The sequence below is a fragment of the Anabrus simplex genome, chromosome 8 (assembly GCF_040414725.1).
Source record: "Anabrus simplex isolate iqAnaSimp1 chromosome 8, ASM4041472v1, whole genome shotgun sequence".
In the NCBI taxonomy this organism is placed as follows: Eukaryota; Metazoa; Arthropoda; class Insecta; order Orthoptera; family Tettigoniidae; genus Anabrus; species Anabrus simplex.
The window spans coordinates 226738937-226758083 of NC_090272.1; the positions used below are offsets into that span (position 1 = coordinate 226738937).

The window sequence follows — 19147 nt, forward strand, 5'->3', positions numbered from 1 at the left end:
CTTTGTCCCATAACATGTTTCTTACACTATGATAGAAACAGCTTCCAGCTAGAATCCTCTTACTAATCTCAGCATCCAGTCAAGCATTCTCCATTAATTCACTCCCCATGTATTTGAACGTCTTCACTACTTCCAGGGGATTGTCTGCGAGTCTAATCTGACCTTTCCCTTCTTTCTCCCCTCTAGTCATAACAAGAGTTTTACTCTTTTCTACACTTATTTTCAATCTTCATTCTTCGATCTTCCCGTTCACCACATCCAACTGTTCTAGAACATTCATGTCCTCTTCTCCCCAAATCACAATATCATCTGCAAATAACATATTCATTTCTCTTCCTCCATATGCTGCTTTTGCTGTTCTCACAATGTCATCCATTACTGTTGTAAACAGGATTGGTGATAGGACACTTCCCTGTCTCAGCCCACTAGTGATTTTGAACAAACTTGTCCTGCCAACTTGTGTTTACACGCAACTACAACATTCCTTATACATTGCCATGATCAAACAGATATCACCTCTAAAGTGTGAATGTGTTATCTATAGAAGGGAGTTGAATCCAAGCCAGTAACTGGACGAGGAAATACGTTTGGTAACGTACAGTAAATGGAGACTGCATCTTGGAAGAACTGAACTAAGGACTACAGGATGAAGTTAACAAAGATCAACAGAGAAGGATGGTGGGAATTGTGAGTAAAAAGAAAACTGTATAAAAGAAAATTGTAACTTTTTTAATGTCACACAAGGACATACAAGGTTTTCGGTTGGAGAGGGATGGAGAAGGGCTGGGATTGGGAAGGTAGGAGCTGTGGCCTTAATTACAGTACAGCCTCAGCAATTGACTGGTGTAAAAATGGAAAACCATCTTCAGGGCTGCTGACGGTGGGATTCGAACCCACTATCTCCCAAATGCGAGTTCACAGCTGCGTAACACTAACCGCATGGCCAACACGCTCTGTAATTGTAATATTATTTTTGTTCTTTAAAAAAGTATTGCAATTGCCTCATTTCATTTTTATATAAATTCTGTTAATGAATCTAAAAAGTAAATTATTTCATAACTTTAATGCATGTTTCTACCAAGTTTTAATAGTTTTCAGGGGTTTGTAAGTACAGCACAGAATACAGATTTGCAGCATTTGTCCACAACCTGGACAGAGTAATCTCATGTTTCTATAGTTTCTCTTATTCATTAAATTATAAATTTTGAGGAATACTCTGATTACCTGTGGCACCCATTCACCAATATTTTTGGAAATATTTATTATTAATATTATTTTGCTAGTGGTTTAATATTGCACTAACACATGGTGACGCAATGATGGGAAAAAGCTAGGAAGGAAGCAGCCATGGCCTTAGATAGGGCAGAGCCCCAGCATTTACCTGTTTACTGTCTGCTGACAGTGGGATTCGAACCCACCATCTCCCCAATGCAAACTCACAGATACATGACCCTAATTGCATGGTCAACTCGCTCAGTTTTATTATTATTATTATTATCCTCATCAAATCATCATTGCCAACGGCCGTAGCCGTGTTGAAACACCGGATCCCGCAAGATCTCCGAAGTTAAGCAACATTGGGCGTGGTCAAGAAGTGGATGGGTTGCCACGTGCTGTTGGTGGGGGGTAAGGGAATGGAGGAACGGAAAGGAACTGGCCACCCTACCGTACGTAACTCCGGCTCAAGCACATATCAACATCAATGTTATGAAGCACGTGTTTATTTATTTTTACATCAGAAATAAAAGAGAGAAAAAAAGGCAGCCAAATCAGTTAAAACTCATTCAATGCAACATGGAATGACTCTCCTGCCTGTACTCTAAAGTGGATAATAGACAATGAAATTCCAAGCCATACGGTACTTGCTGAATTACTTGGAAGCAGTACGATAAATTATACAGCAACTATATCAATTTATACTTACTAGTTAAGAATTAAAGAGTTCACATTGAGAAATTCTGAACATTTTATATTTTTATACAATGAGTAACAATGTTTCTTTACAGTAAGAATGTAGTAAGTCAGATTTTATAGTATATAGAACTCCAAAATAAATAAATGATTTCCTGGACTGCTAATATTTACAGCAAAATGAGATTACAATAAACGGAGGTAATAGACCGTGCTTCTTACATTGCTGTTACTGGAATATTTATACAGCTATCATGAACAGACCATCACTAGTTCCCTAATGATGTTACGTAACAGCACAATGAATTCGAGCTAACAAAGAACAATTACATGACGTCACATCTTCAGGTCTCTCAAATAATTATACAAACGGCTGACAGAGGGCTACTGTGTGGTCGACTCCACAACTGACCTTCAACACTCGTGCCCCAACAGCAACCTGCAACAAGATACATAATTCCAGACACTACTCTTGATCACATTTTTAGGCCAAAATAAACACAAGGACAGGCTTATGGTTAAACTAAGATGATTTTCCTCATGCAGATGGAGACTGACAGCATGTTCTTCGCAGACTGACTTCCACGTGGATAATCTATAATGAACCATACTGTATCATGTGAGAGAGCCATAATTTAATGTATGATTGGTACCATTCGTCGTTACTGGGGTATGAAGATGAGAAAAGGCGCAAGAACGCTCAATGCAGTCTCGTGGGAGCTCACCCACATTGTTCATAGGCGTGGTTTGGCGCAAGTGAGAACACGAAGCTTGTGAATCAGACAGAAGTCTGCCATCCCAACAACAGAAGCATGTGAGGGCTGGTATGATAAGAAAATCACTTTGCACACTGCGCCAGTTACCGATTTCTGCGAATGTAAAACACAGAAAAATTGTGATACAATTTTCTGAGTGTTTCTAAGTGATAAGATCCCATAGACATGGTCTGGTTAATTCACACTGAGTGGCCAAAAGTAATGAGAAGACACTGAATGTGATGTTAATAATCAGCTGCTCCTCCACGAGCCCTCAAAATGGCAGCAATACGGTGAGGCATCGACTCTACAAGGTGTTGGAATCATTCTGGAGGGATCTGCACCTAAACATCTTGCACTACTACCCACAATTGGTCTTGTGTAGTTGGTGCGGGGTTCATGGAGCAGACACCACCATCGACAGCATCCCATACATGCTTGATAAGACTGGGGGAGGGCCAATCCATGGTCATAACTTCACTGGAGTGTTCCTCCAACCACCTGTGTGCCACCAAAGAGCGGTGACATGGCCCATTGTTCTGATGAAACATGGCATCTCCATCAGGGTACTCTAGGCCCAGAAAGGGATGCAGATGGTCTGAAAGAATGCCCACATAATGCGCAGCTGTCAGTGCTCCCTGCAGCCAGACAATAGGGCCTAATTGCAACGAAGAGAACCCAGCCCAGACCAGAACTGAGCCACCTCCCGCTTGGACACAACCTTGTTGACATGCAGGATCCATAGATTCACACTCTCACGCGCCCATCGGTTCGATACAACTGGAACCAGGATTCATCGGACCATATCACATGCCGACTCTCTTCCATGGTCCACTGCTGATGTTCGTGGGCCCATGCACATTATTGAGCTCTGTGTCGAGGTGCCAGCATACGGAGACGAGTTGGTTGTTGGCTGGTGAAGCCTACGCGGTACAGTTGCCTCCTTGCAGTCCTGGTAGAAATGGGTTTTCGACTCCCGGCATTCAACTGGGCGGTGATCTGACTCACAGTAGCCAATCAAGTGCCCAGTATGGTTCTGCGGAGCGACGTGATGTCCGTTCGTTAAACACCTGTGGTCTTCCCGTGCGGTGGTTTACACGGGTGGTAATGTTCTCTCTGCGACATTGAAGATCCACCCTTGACACTGCTGACTTAGGAAATCCGAATTCGCGTGTAATCTCCGCAATGCTAGGACCCATGTGTCATGCGCCGATGATCATCCCACGTTCAAAGTCTGTTAACTCACGACATGTTGCCATCTTCATGACACTGGCATCTGTGACAGACTGCTCAGCTACGCCACAATGCTCAGGGGTCATACACGGCACATTTTCTAATGGGACACCCCTTCCCGTGACTTTTGGACACTCATTGTATATTCATATTTTAATGGACCGTGGGAACCAAAGCTTGCTCTATACAAAGAAGATGCGTTGTTTGCCCGGATATTCCCTCGCGTGGCGTCCTTTCTGCTAGCTTATAAAAGAGGAATGGTCCATGGGACTCTCTCGCTGTTGATATGTGAACGTGGTACTGTGCATGTCGCTGAAATCTAGGTTCTGAACAAAGACAGTATAACTAATGTGGCGTTAGAGACAAGAGAATTCAATTATCAAGTTTGTTCTAAGGAAAGCACGAGGCACACGAGTATATTAATGTTATCAGAGTAATTTGAGACATTAATCAAGAAAGAGTAAGTGTGCGGGACCAAACAGGGAGCAGCATACTCTAGTAGTTCGTGAATCAAATGTAGTTGTGGGTGTTAGGTGCTTGTAGAGACGACTGAGCTTCAATTAGAAACACTAACATATAAGAAGTTTCTAACTCATAGTTGCATAAGTGAAGGTGATTTATTAAAGTTATACTCTGCGCTGATTAGAATATTCAGTAAATTGGCTTCACAATGGATAGATCTTGCTACTCCCGTTGATCTTTCGACGATTACAGAGCTTCCTACGGAATGAGTCGAACAAGCAGATAGCACCAATCATGATTTTCCTCCAGCTCTAGTTATCTATCTGGCCAATAACTCGACGCTTGGTTTCTTCACCTTGCCAGTTAAGTCAATGGACGATTCCCATTTAACAACCAGCATTATAATCTTTCTGAAGATGGTATTTACATGGTTTATTTACAGTAACATCAAGAATTTGAAGCTGCACAGTCATTCCCCCAGGGATTACAAAAAGGTCTGTGTTCATTTCTGACACCTACTTCTTTATCTCCTCAGTAATGTGTCCACGAATTAGCATGCCCTTCTACCGTAATAAAGCACATGGTCAACAACTTTAAGCCAATCTGCCATCAGTTTTTCCTTCATCTAGCCATTTTTGTACACTCTAGAAATAAATCACGGTTGTAGCAGTTCCTTTGGCAGATTCTTTCTTTTCAAAATAACACATGGTAGAAGTTTCCTACCATCTGCAGTAACCAGTAACATGATGGTAACATTTGTAACATTAAAATTTGTAGCATGTCAAAAAATATTGAAGTTTGATCCATATTTCCCATCTGACCAAGGAGATAATTGTGGGCTTTCCTCAATTTTATTGCAAAATGCTGTTGGGCAATCAATTTATAAGTGTAATGTGTTAGTAGGCACTGTGCAATAGTAGTGTGATGTATCATTCATTTACACCACCCCAGGCTTGCCTTAAATTCCAGTTACTGGAACTTATAACTCTTGTGCCACCTCCAAAGCCTTCCTTTAAATAACTTTACAACTTACTGGATATCTCTTGTTTCATTTTCTCTGAACAAATTCAGAAACAAACCTATCAATTTTGTTAAATTTTCCTATCTTTGGTCCGCTGAATACTTTCTTGATGAGCTGGCATTCTTAAACTTTTCTTAGTCTTTCCGCCAAACACCAAACTCTTCCGCAGCCAGTACATTCTATTATTAGTATATTTTCCCTCTTGTACAACCTTCAATTTGAAGTTAATACAATAACTTCTTCTCACTCCTTTGTTTAAGGTAACTGATGAAGATGCTCTCCTTTCCACTCGATCTGCCATGGCTGGAATGACCAGAACCGACTGAAACTAAGTGCAGTAATACAATCACTGGAGAAGATCAGTTTTCAGAGATGCCGAGGTGCTGGAATATTGTCCTGCAGGAGTTCTTTTACGTGCCAGTATATCTACCAACATGAGGCTGACGTATTTGAGCACCTTCAAATACCACCAGACTGAGCCAGGATCGAACCTGCCAAGTTGGGGTTGGAAGGTCAGCGCCTCAACCGTCGGAGGTGTTCATTACTGTTAGGTCTCAAATGCAAAATGACCCTTGATTTTTCATGAGATTCTGAAAAAAAAAAAAAGTCTTGGATTCGGAGAAATATGGTATATTCAAACAGGTTGGTGCAATCACTGTTATCATTTGGCTTTGTAATAAATTTACAACGGAAAAATAAATTCAACAATGTTTCCATGCTATCATCACTTATTACGTCAAAAGAAAAAAGAAAAAGAGAGAGAGAGAGAAGGAAAACGGCTATTTTCTCTTGTTTAGTTGTAATGTCACGTTTCACATGCTTTTCCCCCGAGAGAGTAAAGAGAGTAAACTCACCTTGAGAGGAAAGAACTGGTCTTTGGTGTGGCCAAGCCCCAGGCAGCCGTCTCTGTTCCTTCCCCATGTGTAGAGGGTCCCATGATTGGTTACAGCACTTAAGTGACTGAGGCCTGCACTCACAGATACAACTTTGGTGTCCGGTTCGAATTCGTTCCTACCAAACAATGTGGAAGGGATATGTGTGGGCTTATTGGACTGGTCAACATTTGGTCCCTTTCCTAGGATTCCATATCCCCACACAAATACATCACCAGCGTCTGGAATAAGAATACATACTGAACAGATTGATGGCGAGGATTGGTCTGATTTAGGATTCTATAGACATCTATATTCTCAACAAAGACTACCAACTACCGGGAATAATGAACAGTGACATACTTTTGTTTCTTGACAAGATGCACTTTCATATGATGATGATGATGCTTGTTGTTTAAAGGGGCCTAACATCGAAGGTCATCGACCCCAGATGCACTTTCATATCATAAAGTTTTAATTTAAAAAATAAAATAAAATAAAATAAATCAAAGTCAGTCTGGGTTTACAACAACAGAGGATCAAAATGTAGTAATAAGAAGTCATAAATGTTTTACTTGATAATGTCTTTGTGGCTGGACTTAATTATTGGGTAGATTAAAAATATGAATATTAAGATAAAGACCTATGTGCTCAATAAGCTATCACCCTGGCAAAGTAAACATGAACTAAAATGAAAAATATAGTATGTTTGTTAATGTCGCCAACAAGAGAAGAGCAATGACATGTATTCCAATTATTACGGTCAAAAGAGAAAACCCTGACTCAGAGGGAAAAGTCAGATGTATATGGTAATGATTGGACAGACTGCAAAATGCTGTAAATTCTTTGAAGAAGGTTGTGCAAGCCACGTTCCAGTATATCTATAAACACTTTAACACCAACCAGTAAGAGGTACAGTAGAACCTCGATAAATCAAAATCGGTTAATTCAAAATTCCGCCAAATTCGAAGAAGCTGTCATTCCCAGAAACATGAGGTACGGTTTTGCACGTTATTTAAATGATTTAATTCAAAATACGGATAATTTGTAATTCGAAGAACAATGTTGGTCCCATTACTGAAATTCAGACTTTTAATTCAAAACTGTCTTTACACTGTAAAAACAATAGTATTTTACAAAGTAATTTAAATTTAAAATTGATCTGCGTCATGATAGAACGCGCACTCCGGAATGTGTAGAGGTAGCTTTCTGCACTTTCACTCACTTCGGTGTGTCTACAGTGTGCTTCCTAGTTGCTAAGTTTGATGAAATCATAATTCTTTTGTATTCAGCGTTTTAAGGAATGCCACAATATCACGTAGCAGGCAGTGTGCGGAGAAGCAAAATCCGTGAACACTAGTGATGCCGACAGTTGGTGAAAAAGCGTGGCTCATATAATCAATTCATACGCACCGAATAATATTGTCAATGCCGATGAAACTGCATTGTGTTTTCTTTATGCCGGGCCCAAACGGACTTATGTTTTAAAGGAGAGGCGTGCCAGCCAGGAAATCATACAAAGGTAGGGGTCATTGTACTCTGTTGCAATACACATGGAAGCAAGAGACTTCCTCCCCTCGTTATAGGAAAGTTCGAAAAGCCACGATGTTTTAAGGGCGTCGGATACTTTCCATGCACATACAAGGCATCTATAAAATGCAAACAATACAGTAATCCAAGAAATATAGCATTTGCACAGGAGAGCCAGCATTATTTGTCCTCGTCCTTGAATTGTGTTTTTTATTTCTTTTGTTGCGTGAGGTTATGTTTGCCAGAGATTTATCCAAGTGCATTATATGAATAATGTAAATGCACCTTGTTGGATATCGGTACATTTCAAAATAGTTTTTTCCATAACATCTGAAAGGCTTACACTGTGAATAAAAGTGATTGCATGCATTAATGGGCCTTAGAATATTTTGTGACATGGCAAGGGTTGGCATTTCTGAATTATGAGAGAAGTGCCATGGCAGAAAATCATACAAGGATAGAGTCACTGTAATGTGCTGTAATGCACACGGAAGTGACGTACTTTCTCCCCTCGTGATAGGAAAGTTTGTTAAGCCACGATGTTTTAAGGGCATCTGGTACATTCCGTGCAAGTACAGGGAATCTAAAATTCATACAGTACAGTACATTAATCCAATGAATAAAGCACTTGCACAGGGGAACCAGCATAGATTTCTCCCAGTCTTTGAATCGTGTTTTTTCCCTTTCGTTAAGTGAGGTAATGTTTGTCAGAGAGTTATCCAAGCGCGTAATGTAAATACAGTGGAACCTCGATTCTCCGTTTATGCTGGGACCATGAAAATAAAACGTACAACACGGGAAAACGGAAAATCTGGGAATGCATAAAAACCATCAACAATTTGGCTAAACATCACAAAAATGAAATAAGTATGGTTATAATCTTACAAACACTCAAAAACCAAACCAAACTACAGCCCCAATGGGCCTTAGCCTGCCAAGCGACCGCTGCTCAGCCCGAAGGCCTGCAGATTACGAGGTGACACATGGTCAGTGTGACAGATTAGATAGCTCCACAATTAAAGGTAATCACATAGGCTGAGTGGACCTGCAACCAGCCCTTATGTCCAAATAAAAATGCCTAAATCGGCCAGGAATCAAACACGGGCCCTCCGGATGAGAGGCAGGCAAGTTAGACTGCGCAACCAGCATCAAACATTAATTACCGGTATGCGAGTTCAAAATCTCGATACTTAATATTCAATTTTACAGGTGAAACTTCGTCAGTTTCCCATGAAAACGTCTTTCAGTTCAGCAACTCTGATTAGCCAAACCACGGCCACAAATCCAATAACGCCAAGCCTCAAATCTCTGTAGAACACTTTTCTGCCTTGTCAATACTTTACATATTTTATTATACTTAATTACTGTACATGTTTCGAGAGCCAACTACTCTCTTCTCCAGCGGTGCCAAAACAACAATTAATCTTTGGACTTGGTACATTTGTACAAATAGAACAATTATATATAAATCTTGAAATTGTTAAAATATTTCTCTGTGTTTCACTTTTCACTTACTTACTATGTCACTTGTTACAGACTTTAAACTAGAAATTTTCAAATCATAAATAATAAAATCTATTAAATTAATCACTATATGTAATTTTACATCCTTATTTACATCAAAAAAGAATAAAATGTTTCTTCGTGTCTAAATTTACATTTACTTTGGCATTTAAAATAAAATAGTTTCCAATTCGTAAAAATAATTAAATAACACCTATTAAGTTAGTCACTATGTTAAATTATTTTCTGTTCTCTTCTTGAATTTTTTTTCCCTTCTTCTTTCCTTAAGTCTACTATAATTCTGAGACCTCACATGAATCGGAATTTCCTCTTCTTAATCCCACCCGACCATGCTAGCCATTTTACCGTCAAATTCTTCAGTTCAACTTGGTTGCCAAATTCAACCACGAATGAAATAATATATTATTGCACTAGTCTGAATAAACAAACATGTTCTTGCTCTCTGCTGTTAATGTCAGGTCATGGTACAATGGCTAGCATGGTCATCACGTAACCGGCAGCATAGTAGCAGCTTGCCTCGTAAGGTCACTGACAGCAAGGAGGACATATTATTTGGTTCAGACCAATGTTACATCACTTTAATTTGTGGATAAATTTAGATGAAACCTGAAGAACTGGACGGTTAAAATGGCTAGCATGGTCGGACGGGATTAAGAGGAGGAAATTCCAATTCATGTGAGGTCTCAGAATTATAGTAGACTTAAGGAAAGAAGAAGAAAAAATTTTAAGAGAGCAGAAGATATTTTAACATAGTGACTAACTTAATAGGTGTTATTTATTTATTTTTACAAATTGGAAACTATTTTATTTTAAAGTGTTTTATTAAATGCCAAAGTAAATGTAAATTTAGACATGAGGAAACATTTTATTTTTTTTAGATGTAAATAAGGACTTAAAATTACATATAGTGATTAATTTAATAGATTTTATTATTTATGATTTGAAAATTTCTAGTTTCAAGTCTGTAACAAGTGACATAGTAAGTAAGTGAAAAGTGAAACACAGAGAAATATTTTAACAATTTCAAGATTTATATATAATTGTTCTATTTGTACAAATGTACCAAGTCCAAAGATTAATTGATGTTTTGGCACCGCTGGAGAAGAGAGCAGTTGGCTCTCGAAACATGTACAGTAATTAAGTATAATAAAATATGTAAAGTATTGACAAGGCAGAAAAGTGTTCTACAGAGATTTGAATATAAGTCAATACAGACCAACATGGTGAAAATAATCAATTCTAACGCCAAGTCTAACGATATTCGACCACAAGTAGTTTTTAATTCTCTGATCTAATAAAATAAAGCACATTAGATACAAAGCGCCCAACATGATGGCGAAATCCCTTCTTTTCTTAATCTCCCATTGTAATTTGGTCTACACTATACTGTTCGTAGTCTGTTTCTGCTAATCTTGTACGGCATAAATTAGGCCTTCATCGACTTTTAAAGGTTATGTTGAACTCGAGAACATGGTTTTGAATGTAAGTATCGATTTTCAAAAGTTCTCGAATGCATTATATTCAGTTCTGCCCGTCACCGATCCCATCATATTGAAAAAAAAAATCACCAAACCTTCAGAAATTACGTTTATTCATGACCTTGAGCTCAGCTGGAAAGCACGCTCGCTGCACATATCAGTACGAGTTGGAAATGATACAAAACATTTAAATGTAACGTGTGGTTTTTGACATTTTAACATGGAAACGTAAAATTCCCAGTCTTATATTAGGACCAAAACAGTAATAGGAAATCCCAAGACCTCCCATGGCTTTTTGTATGTAAAGTGCAACATCTGTTCTGGTCTCAATAACATTACATAATCGTATACTAGATTTGTGTTAAGAAGGAGCAGTTTTGACTCCTGCCTGAAAGCCTAGTTACTATGCAGTGCCCTGAGGAAAGTGCCAAAAATCTGTTCGGCAATACAATCGAAAAAAGTAAAAATATAAACATCTAACCCTGGACATAATGTGGACGTTTTATAAGTACGAACATTTGACGAAACTCGTTCCGTCCTCAAGTAGAGCTGTCAAAATGCGCTGTCTCCTTACAATTGTGGCCAATCTCTGCTTTATGGTCTCCGAGATTCTCTAAACAATACCACCCAAATGCGATGCTAAGATGGTCCCTTCTGCAAGTTCACTGCCGATCACTTTTTCAGTACAGTACTTGCTCTAATTATTGCAATGACAGGGCATTAACGCCATGATCCGTAAGTATGGCATAGCCGTCCTTTCATGAGATACAGTTTATTGAAAACCGCTTGATTGAGGATTTAGCGTTGATGGTACTGAAAACTTTGGATGGTTGATCCGGGAAATCATTTCTTCGAGGAACAGATAATGCAGGATTTTTACAACGTGATTTAATTACTATGTTGGTGGGACCACGTAATTTGAATGCAGTACCCGGGAAAACGTAGTTTCTGGGAATGGATAATCGAGGTTCCACTGTACACCTTATCGGATACAGTTTGGAAATAGCTTTCCTCCATGGCATTTGAAAAGTTAAAAACTGTGAATCAAGGTTAACTGCATGCAGTAACGGGGCTTAGAATATTTTTTGATGTGGCAAGGGTTGGCATTTCTGAATTACGAGTTGGCAGTTAATTCGAAATAATGTAATTCAAAGTCCATTTTTTGTGTCCCAACGACTTTGAATTAACAAGGTTTTACTGTATAGTGCAAGTACAGCACACAATATTGTGCATGGCAAACAGCAATTTCACCAAGTCAAATGATTCTGGTTAGCTAAAAACTTTTTAAGTTTACTGGAGATGTCAAGTTGCCAAACTTTTGTCCTGTAGAAGTACTTTTACATGCTAGTAAATCTACTGATGTAAGGCACCTTCAAATAACATCATCAGTCTCATCTGAGATTGAACCTCCCAACTTGGGTTCAGAAAGCCAGTGCTCAACTGTCTGAGCCATTAAGGCTAGAAACAGTAAATGAATTTCTAGGTGTAGCAATCCACTGGGCGCTAAAGACATTGGAATCATCACGAATCTCCACTGGAATCTTGGCGCGAACAAGTAAGGGTAGAAGCGAACTGACTGACCAAGCGGAAATCTACAGAGGTACGAGGCAAGGCTGTGTGCTTTCTGCTACTCAGAAGAAATCTTCGCAGAAGCCTTGACGGATTTGGCAGCAGACATATCGCACGACTGATGAGTGCTTTATTACATGCTATTACAAGTATTAGAATCATTCTGTATTGACTGTTTTCACTTGACAAAGGAAAAATTAAGTGTATCCTCCTAATTCACACTTCCAAATTTTGAGGGTGTGTGAAATGAGTTCAACACCTCTGAAGTTGATATAAATGTTGATTCCCAAAGGGAACCTGAAATATTTGTCCTGAATGAGTAAATTTATAATACCAATATAAATGGTCTGTTATTGGACATTATAAATTTTCCCACTAACTCATTCCTGGTTGCCAGTGTTTCGCCCCAGTGTGCTAAGTTGGGCTCATCAGTTGGTAAATAGCACACCCACCAAGATGCATGGGAATCAACATCTATATCATCTGATGGCCAGGCAGGCATCAATTTTTGGCAATGAGACAAAGTGTCTCATAGTGCATATGCACTGCCAGTGGCTCCAAGTAGCCTATGCAGTGGCCTCCACGGTATGCACTACCCATGCGTCTTGGTGGGTGTGCTATTTACCAACTGATGAGCCCAACTTAGCACACTGGGGCGAAATGCTGGCAACCAGGAATGAGTTAGCTGGAAAATTTATAATGTCTAATAATAGACCATTTATATTGGTTCCTCTGAACTTCTCACATTCTCTGACATCTCCTTTCTGCCTGAGGACTGATACAAGGTAGCTTTGCGTAACTGTTCACGGGTGCACCAGCAAGGATCTTATTAAATATCTTCATCAGTCACACAGCTCAGCTGGGATTTTATCAGGGTTCATTGTGTTACCATTCGTCATCTTTGAAAGGGTTGCTTGGACTGCACCTGGGGTGATCTTGGGTACAGGTCCCTGGAAAGGGACATTCTACACTGGTCACTAAAAAAAAATTTACTAGTTACATTCTGTGGCATAAAGATTTCCTTTGCAAAATCACTGAAGGAAGAACAGCTGAGAAAAGAGGAAGAGAACAACCCAGAGTGTCTTACTTCAAGAACCTGCTTCTGAGGATGAATATCACGACCTATGTTGAGCTCAAAAGACTGGCTCAAGATAGATCTTGTACCTGCAGTGTCAAAGAATAAAGTCTTAAAGGCTGGTCTGATTAGGTCACATGAATCAGATGAGTTAGACATGGGAGTACTGAGTAGTAATAATAATATGGTCTCAGCCACAGTGTGCAGGCATTTTTTAAAAATCTGACACCATTTAGGCTGCCTGAACCTCAAATTCAGCATTCCATTTTAACTACCAGATAGTATAGAAAACTGGATCTCTATTGGGTGATCTATGCCTGAGTTTTAATTCATTTTGTTGGGTTAACACCTAATGTGTCACCACAGATCTTGTACACGCCAACATCGTACAACATAAAGAGTGTCAAATGGGCATTTTCCACCCTCAAAAAATCAGACTGCCTTTGGAATGTTAAGATCCAGAGGCCGACACTCTACCACTGATCTGCAGAGGGAGCTAGGAGTACACTGTGATGAGGGAGATAAGGATAAAAAGAAGTCTGTGGATTGGAAGAAGGTGGGGAAATGTACAGAGTAGAGAAATAAGAAAGTAAGGAAATAAGGAGTAGTAACTTGAAATCAAGGATATAACCAGCGCTAGTCTTGCTTACCATTAACAACAAGACAGAAAGATCCTCCAGCAGCAACATCAACAATCTTTCCGAGAGGTCGGCAGCTCTCAACGAAGCGAGCAGTGTTCTGTTGCTGGACATCCTCATCACACCCAAGTTGGCCATATTCAGTGTTACCCCAGCCGAACACATCACCTTCATCTGGAAAGAAAGATACAATCAGTCCACCGTTTTACACAATAAATAATTGTAGAAGGAAGTGAAAATGAAAGGTCATTTGTATTACATGCTGCATCAGTTTTGTGTTGTATCTAGTAACACGTCCTTGATAATACCATGAACATGGACATCATCATCAGCCTTTTTACAGCTGCCTGGATCAAGTAGTGTAACAGCGACCTCCATTTCTGTCTAATCACCACCTTTCATCCATTATCTTGCGTTCATCAACACTCTTTGTGAGTATACTCTGCATCACTGCATCCTTCCACTGTTTCCTTGATCAATCTCAAGGTCATTTGTCAGTCTCTTCTTTCTGGAACTTAATTTTTGGGATTCCCCCTTCCCCATCCACATCCCGTGTGCACATGTGTATGTACCATTTTAGGATATATGAATAAACAAACAAATAAATTGTTCTTACTCCATTATGTGTTCCTAGTTTTCTATATATGACTCAATTTGTTCAATAGAATGTTAAGTTACAAGTGACAATATATGTATAATCATCCTACACATTAGGTAACGTCAGCGTATGCTTCGATGTTTCATTGTCGCTCACCGCTAAGCTTCCAATAATGCACAAGTTAATTTTCTGATGGCCAAATACACCTGTCTTGATCACGAAACCACATGACCGAGGATTCCATGAACATGGTAAAAAAAAGATTACTATGTTCAAAATTTGATTGAGGTATTACAAAGGAAAGCACCCATAAAGATGCAAACACAATAGAGTTATGAATATGCAAGTTCTTCTCTTGATAATTGCAGGTGAATGACATGTCCAACTTATCATGTGCGCTTCAGTTTGTTCGACCAGACTGTTTTTGTTTATATTCATAACTTCTATTTCATACTGTTAAAAATGCATAAATAGGGAAAAAAAAGATCCGTACATTTTCCAAGCACAAAGTGGATGTTCTAGAACTGGTGAGCTCTCATGCAGCCGTACTACAAAATAAAAATAGAAAACAACTGGCTGCAGTTTGAAGGAGAAGCAGGCAACGCGGTCAAATGTAACCACACATTTTAATTCTACTCCAGGTAAGTTTAAATTTGATTCATAAATTAATAAACTTTGTGTGTTACTGAATTCAATAAAAACAACTAGTTTTGATGGTGCTCAGCTTTATATTGTAATAATATTTTAAGATACAGTGAACAGAAATGGACCTACGAAATGCTGAAATAAGATGAAAATTAGGTTGCAGAGGACCTTGCAGAAGAAAAGGTTAAGCTGTGCACAGGAAGGGGAGGGGGAAGCAATCTTCAAGTCAAAATTGCTGTAAGTTGCTGGAAATCGTGGGATCTTCCATGAACTCGCAGAATAACTCTGTCGATTCAGATTCCCTATGTACATGATATAGATGTTGATTGCCATAGGGAACAATAATGGACCATTTATATTGGTATCCCTATATACAGTCGAACCTGCCCTAATGGACACCCTTATTCAGCGGACATCGCCATTTGTCCCGTACACTTGACTTAAGCGGACACTTTACATGTTGCAGGATAATTTATTACGCCAGACCACATGTCATCCTCTCTTTTAAAACCATTCTTCAGACATAAGGAAATCCCTTTTGAATGTTTATACTATTTCGAGTGCAGGGGGAGAGAAGGTACATCGGAATGCAGTTCTACCTAGTGGTGTATAGGGCTATTCCGAGAATTCTAATTGCCCAGAAAAGCTGCCAGAGACTGCTGACTCACAAGTTACCTGGGGATTTCTTCCCTTCTTGCATCATTCTATTCATAACTCAGATTGCCGCTGATAAGGTCGAGCTCAGGTAGTCAACTTGAGAAGGAAAAGACAGTAAAGGCACTAATTAGCAAGACAGAAATGTACCGTAGCATTTCAGTTGTCTGTTAAACGTTGAATAACAAGGGACGATCGTGTTTAGATCTCCAGGCAAGAAGAAATGTGATTATAGAAAGTGACAAGGGACTTTCAGTGAGAAAGCTTGCCGAAAAACTCAACGCGGGAAAACGCAAATAAACACTATTGTGAAGAATAGAAGTGAAATTTTGAGGGAGTGGGAGGAAAATAGGAATCGAGGAGTGAAAAGAAAGCGGGAGTCAGTTTTTTCAGAAGCGAACGTAGCAGTATATGAGTGGTTGAAGTGTGCTCAAGTGAAGAAACTGTGTGTGAGTGGAACAATGTTACAAGAAAAACCTTGAGAAATCGCAAATAATCTGAAAGTTGAGAATTTTGTAGCTAGCAATGGTTGGTTAGATTGTTTTAGAAAACGTTGTAACGTTAGTTTCAAAACAGTCTGTGGAGAAGGTGGTGATGTGCCTGCGACTGAAGTAGTGGATTGGAAAGATAGGTTACCAGACATTTTGAATAGTTACGAACTGAAAGACATTTTGAATGTTGATGAAACTGGTCTGTTCTTTAGGGCGATCCCGAAGAAGTCACTAACTTTGCTGAATGAAAGTTGCAAGGGTGGAAAAATGTCAAAAGAAAGAATCACCATCATGTTTTGTTGTAACACACTCGGTGAAAAGGAAAATCCTCTAATAATTGGTAAATCCTTGAGATTACATGTAACTAATCCTTGAGACCCAGGTGCTTTAAAAACATGGACTTAAATTGTCTTGGTATCGAATGGCATGCAAATAAAAAGGCATGGATGACGTCAGCAATATTCGAGAATTGGCTCCTAGCTTCGGATTCCAAGATGAAGGCCAACAACCGTAACGTGATCTTATTGCTAGATAATGCTACGTGTCATCCAGAAATACAGGTTTCAAATGTAAAACTCTTGTTCCTTCCACCCAATACCACTTCTCATCTTCAGCCACTGGATCAAGGAATCATTCAAGCATTCAAATTAGACTATCGTAAGAGGATTTTACGGTCGTTAGTGGCACACATGGATGAAGCAGACTCAGCTTTTGATCTGATGAAGATCAATGTTGGCGATGCAGTTTCGTGGACAAAGGCAGCCTGAAATACAGTCAGCGAAACCACAATCAGGAAATGCTTTGCAAAATGCAGCATCGCTAATTCTACAGTTGAAGAACAAGCAGAGGTAGAGGTTCGAAATGAGTATGATGAACTTCAGACTTTAGCAACGACAGCTGGATTGACGTATGGTATTGAAGCCGAAGAAGAGAATGTTCCTTGCTGTGACCATCTCGAGAGCGACTGGCAATCCCGACTCCAGGATGCACTTTCCAGTAAGCTTCCTGTGTTATCAAGTTATACAGTAATTGTGTGTTGCACGTATCGCAAGGTCCATGTTTGTTTGCACGTCAAGTCCTCATTCATTTTCCTTTTGTGATAGACAGCTTTTAATTCTTTTAAGCTAAATTTTCAGCTTGAATTTAATTCACTGCACTTCGTAAAGATTTCTAGCTATCCATAGCAGCCTTCATTAGTCGTACAAAAGGACCATTTTGAATAAAACTTGTTATAGTTTTACAGAGCCCGAATCAGGAGTGAAAAGTGACGATGATGGTGAGCCGGAAGAAGAACAAGAAGTTCTGTCAATGAAGCAGGGACTAAATATGCTCAAACAGATAAAGAATTTGTGTGTCACGCTGGACCACAAGTACGGCGAGAATACTATGGAACCATTTAACAGACTTTATTCCGTTTTTGAGAATATCGCAGTTAAGAAAACGTGCTAAATTTACACAAACGAAGCTTCACAATTACTTCACGAAGCTGTACTGTTTGTAAATGACGTTAAATCACTTATAATAACTCTCTATGAAATACTAACACAGAAATGACTTAGAATAATAAAAATAAAGATATGTATGCTTATATTTAAGGTGGATATTCTTTGCCATTAAAATGTTTGATTATTTTTACAAACTTGTTTTAGTGGACACCTCTTGTAATGGACAATTTTCCTCGGAACCGACGGTGTCCGAAGAAGGGAGTATAATAGTGGATCTGGACGTTATTAATGTGGTCAGCTTTCGGCAGCACTGGAAATCTGAATAAACCATCCACTTCACAGACACCATCAATTGTGCAGCCATCAGACATCCCAGAGCCACGACCTGCACCATCTAGTACTTCACAGACACCAGCAAATGTTCTGCAGACTATAAATCTCCCACCCGGAATCGATTATGAAGGATCCGAAAACCAAGACATCAGGTAAGGGTGCAAGTACTTTTTTGCTTTTTTGCTAGTGGCTTTACGTCGCACCAACACAGATAGGTCTTATGGTGACGATGGGATAGGAAAGGCCTAGGAATTGGATGGAAGCGGCCGTGGTCTTAATTAAGGTACAGCCCAAGCATTTGCCTCGTGTGAAAATGGGAAACCACAGAAAACCATCTTCAGGGCTGCAGACAGTGGGATTCGAATCCACTATCTCCCGGGTGCAAGCTCACAGCCGCGCGCACCTAACCGCACGGCCAACTCGCCCGGTTGCAAGTACTTGAGGGGCAACTGAAAATGATGGAAACTGAACATAAGAAAGAGATAGTAAGAAAAACTGAAAAGATAATGATGTTAAGAGAAAAATTAAAATGCTGGAGGTGGAAAAATTTGAATAATGAAGTAAGTCTTATCCGACACCAAATGAATATTATTTCGTTATGTTGGTCTAAATATTATTCATGATACTGGTCAATTTCTGTTCCAATGCATGTCTAACCCGTATTCTCTACGGGGTCAGGTATGAAGTGAGATGAATCTTCGTAGCAAGCTTTTACAACCGGATGCCCTTCCTGACGTCAACTACATCGCAGGAGTTAACGAGATGAAATGAATGATGTGATGTGATAAACGATAGTAGGAAGGGGGAGACTGAAACCCGGTGCTGGCACATAGCCTTCTCCTGTCGAACAGCACCAAGGGGTCTGCTCAAGGCTTAACATCAATATCTGACGAACGAATCCTCATTACATAAA

At 39.5% G+C, this 19147-nt stretch overlaps 1 protein-coding gene across 9 annotated transcripts in view; it reads right to left on the bottom strand.

The window, feature by feature from the left end:
• Positions 1–1705: 1705 nt before the first annotated feature.
• LOC136879020 (RCC1-like G exchanging factor-like protein) overlaps positions 1706–19147 on the bottom strand; it is an 82256-nt gene continuing 64814 nt past the window's right edge. For all 9 annotated transcript variants that reach the window (XM_067152725.2, XM_068228929.1, XM_068228926.1 and 6 more), the window contains 3 exons: positions 14081–14242; positions 6237–6496; positions 1706–2350 (listed from right to left, as the gene is read on the bottom strand). In XM_067152725.2, coding sequence (XP_067008826.2) covers positions 2273–2350; positions 6237–6496; positions 14081–14242 — 500 coding nt within the window. In that variant the 3' untranslated portion in view covers positions 1706–2272. The remainder of the gene's footprint in view (positions 2351–6236; positions 6497–14080; positions 14243–19147) is intronic.